Source organism: Arachis ipaensis, chromosome B01 (assembly GCF_000816755.2).
Source record: "Arachis ipaensis cultivar K30076 chromosome B01, Araip1.1, whole genome shotgun sequence".
Lineage (NCBI taxonomy): Eukaryota > Viridiplantae > Streptophyta > Magnoliopsida > Fabales > Fabaceae > Arachis > Arachis ipaensis.
In genome coordinates this window covers 115,134,041-115,143,274 of record NC_029785.2, presented here as the reverse complement: position 1 = coordinate 115,143,274, position 9,234 = coordinate 115,134,041, and the positions used below count along the sequence as shown (strand labels likewise).

The following is a 9,234-nucleotide window of genomic DNA, read 5'->3' as shown; positions in this document are numbered from 1 at the left end:
AGAGTGAAAATTTTATCCAATAGTTTTACACATATATTAGCGTAATTAAGTTCAATTTTATATCATATAGATTATGGACTTCAATTGTACCTTACACTTATTTTAAAGTGGCGGGGAAGAAAGCAAGGAGTTTGGTGGGCGTAACAAAATAAAAATCATCATATGTTATTTAAATAGTAAATAGTAATTATCTTTTACTTCTTGCCCCAAAGAATGTCTTGTACTTAATTAGTATGCCTAATGAGAAACTTCCTCTCATACTTTATTTATTCTCAACACTCATATCTGTTATTCAATTATTCAGTCATGACTTATAAAGTGTGCAAAGAAGGAAATAAGAGTTAGCTTGCATGTAAGATTATTTTATCCTTAACTACTACAATAATATTGCGTAATTAATAATGTAATACTTGGTAAGTTGGCTAAGCCATTGCTGGTTTTCTGTTAAAAGTGCATTTTATTTGTAATCTCAAATCTCAAATTAAAGGGTTTGACATCATAGGGCATATGGATCAAATTAAATTGTATCTTTCTAAAAGAGTTCAAAAGGTTCAAACCTCACATAAAAAAAGGTTTAAATCTTAAAAATGCTCAGAAAAGTATCATTATGTAATTCCTTATTACTTTATATATTCAAAAGGTGTAGAAATGCCACAAATTACCCCCTCCGCTCTTCTTTTCGGTTGATGAATTATTCATAATTAAAGTTATTATCAGTCTTGAAAATTAAAAGGGACACAATGCATGGAGGTTTATTTGGTAGTCAACCCTACTAATTCATATTATCCATTTTACTGATTTGGTAGTTATTTTTTGTGTGAAATAGTATTTTTATCAAAATTTCAGTAATTAAGTCACACTTTTCTTTTAATACAAATCCCAAACATCTTCTCTGATCTTAGGCTATATTGTTCAAACTAAAGAAAGCTACTTAACCAATATTTGATCTCTCATTCAAATAATTTTAAGTACATACTGCATACCCAACTCTTGAATATGAGATTGTCCAACAAACATGAATTATTTATTTGAGTACAAATATGACAGAAATGGATATGCTTTTAATATGAGTGGTTATAAGTTAAACTAGATTATATTAAAATTTTTTAAACATATTTGATTTTCATTTTATGTTCATCGAAAATTTAAGAGGCTTTTCCAAGGCCTTAACCAGTTAACCTAACTTGTTTGCTATGTATTAAAGACTTCTTATATATCATTCTACCAACATATTCCTTGAATTTGTCCCTCAAGTAGGGTTGTAGACCTCTGTTGCCCAAATTTATTAAGAACAACAAATTTGTTTGTTCTAATTTTTTTCTTCTTCTTTTTAATTTACTTCTTCTATTCATTCCATTTTATGTTTCATCACATTAGAACATCAACATATTGTATTAGACAAAAAGATTTCCATTATAAATGAACAAGAATTAAATGTAAAATTTAATCTTAAATAAGACATATAAAAAATTAGTCAATTAACTATAATTGAAATGACATAGTTTTTTTTATCCTCACCTAAGTAAAGAAAAATCCAAAATATGTATAAATAAATTGAGAGTAAATGCCACGTCACCACCAGCTAGCCAAGGCAGCCACCTTCGCCTACCCAAAAACCCAAAATATGTTGTCGTTGCAGACAGAGAGACAATAGACCCACTCTTCTCTCTCCTTCTCTCTCTTCCATTTTTCTGAGTTGAGAGAGAGAAAGAAAGAAAGAAAGAAAGAAACTGAAGAAAGAGAAAAGACAGCTCTAACTTCCCAACGAGATAATATAGCAGTGTGTGTCTCCTTTTTCATTTTCAGTCCACTACGCTTCTTCTCCGTTTCATTCACATTTCTACCTTTTACCTTCGACCCAAAAAAAAGGGAACTTTTTTTTTTGAATTTCATACCTTACAGCAACTACTTCTACTTCACTTCAAATCATTCTCTCACAATTCTACCTCTCTAAATTTACTTTTATTATTATTTTTATTACTATCTATCTCTGAATTCGCCTTTTGGGAATTCAATTATTTGACTAGTCTTTTTGTTCAGCTTTTTTTCTTTTTTGGGTTTGATCACCATTCACCAACTTGTTCCGCTCCAAGTTGTGAATTCGCCATTTTTGGGTTCAGGTTGGCTCCGATCGAATTGGGTATTTGCGGGATCTGCGAAGGTGTCTGGTTGTTGCAAAAAGTTTTGATCTTTGCTTTGCGGGGACGAACTCAAAACATCGGTTTGGATCTGATCGGGGCAGAAACAGCGCCATCAGATGGCGCTGTTCAGAAGGTTCTTCTACCGGAAGCCGCCGGATCGGCTTCTAGAGATCTCCGAGAGAGTTTATGGTTAGTTCTTGTTTAAATTCTTTCTCTTACTTTTTTTCCTAATATTTTATTATTGTTATTATTATATTTTTCTTTTGGTAACCATGGTTGTTGGCTTTTTTGGTTTGAATTGCTGAACTAATAAATGCGCGAATAACTGCAAGAAATGAAGCATTTTGACCTGTTACCATAACCTTCCATACCCACCTTTTTCTCTATGTAGCTTGTTTAGGCCTTAGGGGCAGCTGAAGTTGCTCCTTTTAGTTTTTAGGATTCATTTCAATGTTTTAGAAGCTAAGGTACTGAACTTTGATGTCGTTTTCGAACAATGCCGATGGTAATGTGCCAAGAGTCTAAGGCATTGTGGACTTTTTTGGACTTCGAACTTTGATATCATTTTTCTCCTTTCTCTTGCCTTTTCCATTAGAAACTAGGCAATAAATACTTCTTAGAATCATAGCTGAAAAACAAGCATTGCTAGTAGTTGATGAACTGTGAAGCTTTAAACTGAGACTATTGTCACTATAAACTTCATATTATATGGTATGCACTAAGTGTTGTTTCTAATAATTTAGTAGAACTTACTCAGTGAAGTGCCCTCCTCTGGCACAAATCCGAATTTTCTGGTCTTGATTTTCTTAAGCAGTTGTGCAACAAGTCCTCTGAGTTTGAGTTTCTTGGGTTTCTGTCTGATTAAAATGAAAACAGACGCTGAAAATGTAAGTTTTGTGGTTCTGTGCCTCAGCTGTTTGACAGTGACTAAATGCTTTTGCTGTATTTATGCAGTTTTTGACTATTGCTTCTCTACGGATGTCTTGGAAGAAGATGAGTATAGAGTTTATATGGGGGGGATTGTGGCGCAGCTACAGGATCACTTTCCAGATGCTTCTTTCATGGTGTTCAACTTCCGAGAAGGGGATAGACGCAGCCAAATCTCAGATATATTTGCTCAGTATGACATGACGGTTATGGAGTACCCTCGGCAATACGAGGGTTGCCCCCTTCTGCCATTGGAGATGATCCATCACTTCCTTCGATCAGGTGAAAGCTGGTTGTCTTTGGAGGGGCAACAAAATGTGCTTTTGATGCACTGTGAAAGAGGAGGTTGGCCCGTGCTGGCATTTATGTTAGCAGGTCTTTTATTATACCGTAAACAGTACACTGGGGAGCAGAAAACTCTTGAGATGGTGTACAAGCAAGCTCCGAGAGAACTCCTACACCTTTTATCTCCCTTGAACCCACAACCTTCACAGTTGAGATATCTTCAGTATATTTCAAGGAGACATTTGGGTTCTGAGTGGCCCCCTTCTGAAACACCCTTGTATTTGGATTGTCTGATTCTTAGGGTCCTTCCGTTATTTGATGATGGAAAAGGTTGCAGGCCTGTGGTACGTGTGTATGGTCAAGACCCTTCAAATCCTGCTAATAGAAGTTCGAAGCTTCTTTTTTCAACTTCGAAATCCAAAAAGCATGTTCGCCACTACCTGCAGGTGCTATATAAATTTACATTTTTGGTACTGAATTCTGAATTAATTATGTATAATGTCCTCTTAATTAATTTTAATCACAGGCAGAGTGTATTTTTGTGAAAATCGATATCCGTTGTCGTGTTCAAGGGGATGTTGTTCTTGAGTGCATACATTTGAGTGAAGATTTCACTCGTGAGGAGATGATGTTTAGAGTCATGTTCCATACTGCATTTGTGCGGTCAAATATATTGTTGCTGAGCCGTGATGAAATTGATATATTGTGGGATGCAAAAGATCAATTTTCTAGGGATTTCAAAGCAGAGGTAAGTTATAGTTATTCTTCTGTGGAATCTATTTTCTGATGCATTACAAGTTGAACACATACTCATGTCTGTTTCAGGTGCTTTTCTTGGATGCTGATGCTGTTCTACCTGATCTAACCACAGTCGCAGCGAATGATGATGCAAATGAAACTGAAAGTGCCTCCACTGAAAGTGCTTCACCTGAGGAGTTTTATGAAGTGGAAGAGATTTTTAGCAATGTAATTGATGGACAGGAAGGTAAAGGTGAGTATGATTCTCATGCTATTAATGACAGTGCTGTCTTTGATGGAAATCATAAAGAGGTTTGGAAGGGGGAGTTGGATTCTCACGGCTTTCAGGATTGTACGCCAGATGATGGGCTTCAAAAACGGCTCGATGAGATGGATTCTGGTATTAATGAAGTGAAAGACATCTCTGTTGATGATGTGAAATACAAGCTTGATGAGAGCATGGATTCAGATCCTCATGCAGTGAAGGACATTGCTGTGGATGATGGAAAAATTAAGTCAACCGCTGCAATATTTTCAGACATGAAAACAATGGAAATCGATGTGGATGTGAACCAGGAAATGGTAATCCAAAACAAATATGATGAAGATAACAAAGCTATAGAAAGGGACTTAGAATCCAAGGCAGGGCAGCAGATAGCTGATATTGCAAGACAAAAATCAGGTAAACTTGTTCCATTGGCTCCGAAGAAACAACCTCCATCAAACTCAAAGCCAATGGGAGATTCAATTACAACAAAGCAAAAGACTAAACAGCAAGAAACCCAAGGTTTTCAGTCAAAACAAGCTAAGCCTACTGCAGTAACTCAATGGATTCCTTCTAACAAGGGTTCTTACACAAACTCAATGCATGTATATTATCCATATAGGAACAATAGTGCACCTGCAGCACTTACAAATTATACAGCTCCAAAGGATAAAATGGAAGATACCAAAGTGAAGTCTTCATCTGCGTCTGCTGCTTCTACTGACACGAGAATTGAACTGAAAAGTCGCAAGGTGGCCCCTACAAAATCTTCAGGCAACACAGTAGTAGGATTGGATGCTAACCGCCCTCAATCATTACCATCTGTTAAAGAAACATCTTTTGAGTTAGTTACAGAAGCAGATCAACAGAGCTCAGAGAAAGAGCTACGGCCTCCACCACCGCCTCCTCCTCCTCCTCCACCTCCACCACCTCCGCGAAGAAACTTTTCTTCACATGTTTTTGAACCCTTATCGTTTCAGGATGATGTATCAAGTCAAGCATCTCAATCTCCACTGGTATCCTCAACCTCTTTGGGTGGAAATGTGTCTACTGCACAAGCCCCGCCACCTCCACCACCACCACCGCCGCCATTTTCAAGATCAATTAGTAAACAAAAAGTAGGGATAAATTTACAACCTGCAACTTCTCCTCCTCCCGCTCCACCCCCAACTCCACCACCACCCCCATTTTTTGGGCAAAACAAGGGGAGCTTACAACCTTCTGCATCCTCTTGGAAGTCTCTGTATTCCTCAATTTCCACTGCTGCGGACTCTAGTAGTTCTGAGGTATTTGAAGTAGTGGGTCTTGCACCTCCTCCTCCTCCACCAATGCCTCCTTCAAGCTATGATGTTTCATCCATTCTCCACCGCCACCACCGCCACCTCCTTTTAGTAGAGCTCCACCGCCACCACCGCCACCTCCTTTTAGTAGAGCTCCACCGCCACCACCGCCACCTCCTTTTAGTAGAGCTCCACCTCCCCCACCGCCACCTCCTTCTAGTGGAGATCCGACTCCCTCGCCACCACCACTTTTGACTAGAGCTCCATCTCCTCCACCACTTCCTCCATTACGTGGAGGCCCACCTGCACCTCCACCTCCTCCAATGTCTAGAGCCCCAGCTCCTCCACCTCCCCCTATTCGTGGAGCACCACCTCCTGCTCCTCCTCCTCCTATGCGGGGAGCACCCCCTCCTCCACCACCACCTGGGGGTCGAGGTGCACCTGCTCCGCCACCTCTTGGTAGTCGAGGCCCTCCTCCTCCACCTCTTCCTGGTGCTTCCGGTGCTCCTCCTCCACCTAGACCTCCTGGTGGCGCACCACCACCTCCACCCTTGGGTTCAAAAGGTTCAAATGTTGGAGCTGATCCAAGAGGAAGAGGGCGTGGATACGTGCGCCCTGCAGGAGCAGGTGCGGTTGCACCTCGACGGTCCTCCTTAAAGCCATTGCACTGGAGTAAGGTTACAAGGGCATTGCAAGGAAGTTTATGGGAAGAATTACAAAGATTTGGAGAACCTCAAATGTAATATGTCTTCCCTACTATTGCATGTTCATCTGATTCATTTCAATTTTATGTGCACACAGTTCTTTCTGCTTTCTATATCCCTATGTTTGTAATGACTGGTTTTACATTTTATCTTAGTGCACCAGAGTTTGATGTTTCAGAGCTAGAGAAGCTTTTCTCTGCAAATGTTCCAAAACCTTCTGATTCAAGTGGTAAATCTGGAGGGCGGCGCAAATCTGTTGGATCTAAAACTGACAAAGTCCACTTGGTATTCTTCTATCTAAATATTTTGGCAATTTGGGTTTTGAAGAAACAACATTGTTGTTAAACAATGAATTGATGGTTTTCACTTAGTCTTTCCTTTAGGAACTGCAATGAAGTAATTAACCATGATTTGTAGTTTTACTTCTCAAAGGCTGCTAAATACTAAAGTTCAACCCTATGTACATAGTAAAATTTAAGTGTAAGTTTGTAAAGTGGCTATTTGTTCGTTGAAAAAAGTCGGCTTCGTTCTGACCTAACTTGAAAGTTCAGGTACTTGCTCTAAATTTGTGGGGCAACCAAATGTACTTTTCTCTAGTTTTGTCTTGCCTGTAAATCTGTAAATGAGGCATACCTTGTTACATAATATATTAAGCATAGCTGACTGCACTGGTTTTATCTCTGAATAAAATTTCTTGTTTTTCAACAGTTACTTCTCTAACTCTTTATGTTTTAAAGTTTAGCATCTTTATGCTGACAATTTAATGAACTGTGAGGTGCATATTGGGGCTGCTTTTTGGCTGTTAGTACTCTGTGTCTCTTTATATTTGCTGGTTTCCTGTTACTGGTAATTAACTTGTTTGTTTGTATTATTGATTGTAGATTGACCTAAGGAGGGCTAACAATACTGAAATTATGCTCACTAAGGTTAAGATGCCACTTCCTGATATGATGGTAAGCTGAAAATTGGCGTGAATAAGTTTTTTGATCATTCAGGATAGAAGATTTTATAATGAAAATATCATTCTTTGTTGATTTCTAGTAAATATTAGTGTTTTTTATTTACATAGAAGATGCTTATTGAAATTTGATTGACTTGTATATGTGCCTAAGGCCACCAGTAATAGCTCTTGCCAGCAAATCTGAAATATCCACCTCGAACAATGTGGTTAAGTATTATCTGACACGTTAAAATGGATATTCTCAGGCTGCTGTGCTGGCTATGGATGAATCAGTATTAGATGTAGATCAGGTGGAAAATCTCATTAAGTTTTGTCCTACCAAAGAAGAGATGGAACTTTTGAAGGTAAAGATTAACAAACTTATCATACTTAATTCTTACATCTTGTTTTGTCAGCTAAGGTTTCTCATTTGGCGTCTGCTGTTACGGAAACATATCTTTTACTCTGGTTTGTTTGCTTTTGTAATTTTGATTCCCCTTGTTTATGAAGGGATACACTGGTGACAAAGAGAATTTGGGAAAATGCGAACAGGTGTGTACTAATTTGTTATAGCCATATCATTATTTATGTTAGCTAATTTAGCATAAATCTAAGTACTCAGAATTATGTAGGATACTGTTTGTAGGCTCATAACTAGGATCCGTCTACCAGCATTTGATTTCTTAGACCCTTTGCTTACTTTAAAATCTGATAGGGAGTTGGGAGGAATGGTGGAGAAATGAAGTAGAGAAGAGAGGAAACTTATTTTAAGGGGAAAAAAAGAAAAAACAATTGTTGGCATGGAAACTGGAAATTGCAAAATTCTGGGTATAAATAATTAGCTGCAGAGGTTAAAGAACTGAATGCGGCAAGGCTTTGATTTTGGAAGTGAATCTAACATATGATAATGATCAATAAAATTGTGCAAGAAGTCTATTTCCTTGGAAGGCAGCTCATATGAATTCAAGGTCTATATCACGTATAGTTACAGATTTGTTGTTGCCTGCTTGCTTCTAGAAAGAAAGAAGCAATTTATTACATGTTCCCGCTTTCCCTTTAGATGTTGGTTATAAAACAATTCTTTTGGCCTTTCCTAATGCAATATCATACTATGTATCTATAATCATATCCTGCATATATTTGGTCATGTTTCAGTATTTTTTAGAGCTGATGAAGGTGCCACGAGTAGAGTCAAAGTTAAGAGTATTCTCTTTCAAGATTCAATTTCTGTCTCAGGTATGGTGGTGCTTGCTATATTTTTCTATATGTTTTGTGGATTTGAACTTTTGATTCAGTTATGCTTTCTTCTTTTTGCAGGTTACAGAATTTAAGAAGAGTTTAAACGCTGTGAACTCTGCTTGTGAAGAGGTACATTGTGCATGAAACTAACAAACTGTGTTATTGGCATTTCTTTGACCTCATGCATTTTCTCTTGGGAATAGGTCCGAAAGTCTGTCAAGCTGAAGGAGATCATGAAGAAAATTCTTTTTTTGGGTAATACACTAAATCAAGGAACAGCTAGGGGTATGTACTTTTTTCTTTTAAATGTTAATGTCCTTATCATTCTCTGGGACATCATTCTAGCTCTCTCAATTTTCGATGTTTAGATAATCACAGGCCCTTCTTAATTTTTCAGCAGTTAAAATTTAATTTGATTCTGTTAGATCTTGTCTAACGTAAACTTATAGTTTATGGATTACTATTTATTTATTTAATTTATGCAGGATCCGCAATTGGATTCAAGTTGGATAGTCGGATAGTCTTTTAAAGCTTACTGACACTCGTGCTTCTAACAAAATGACACTGATGCACTATCTTTGCAAGGTATAATAACAATTGCACTAAAGGAATATATCATTTGATCACTTACCTTCTTTCCATTTTGCTATTTTGGCTCTAGGTTCTAGCTGATAGGTCGCCTGGACTGCTTGACTTCCACTTAGACCTTGTAAGC

The 9,234-nt window shown here is 37.8% G+C and overlaps 1 protein-coding gene across 1 annotated transcript in view; it reads left to right on the top strand.

The window, feature by feature from the left end:
• LOC107633949 (formin-like protein 20) overlaps positions 1,633 to 9,234 on the top strand; it is an 11,410-nt gene continuing 3,808 nt past the window's right edge. Inside the window, 13 exon segments of the mRNA XM_016337539.2 lie at positions 1,633 to 2,330; positions 3,096 to 3,799; positions 3,880 to 4,101; positions 4,179 to 5,709; positions 5,712 to 6,375; positions 6,496 to 6,625; positions 7,222 to 7,293; positions 7,547 to 7,645; positions 7,791 to 7,832; positions 8,436 to 8,516; positions 8,598 to 8,648; positions 8,723 to 8,804; positions 9,005 to 9,024. Of these exon segments, the coding sequence (XP_016193025.2) occupies positions 2,258 to 2,330; positions 3,096 to 3,799; positions 3,880 to 4,101; positions 4,179 to 5,709; positions 5,712 to 6,375; positions 6,496 to 6,625; positions 7,222 to 7,293; positions 7,547 to 7,645; positions 7,791 to 7,832; positions 8,436 to 8,516; positions 8,598 to 8,648; positions 8,723 to 8,804; positions 9,005 to 9,024 (3,771 nt within the window). The 5' untranslated portion in view covers positions 1,633 to 2,257.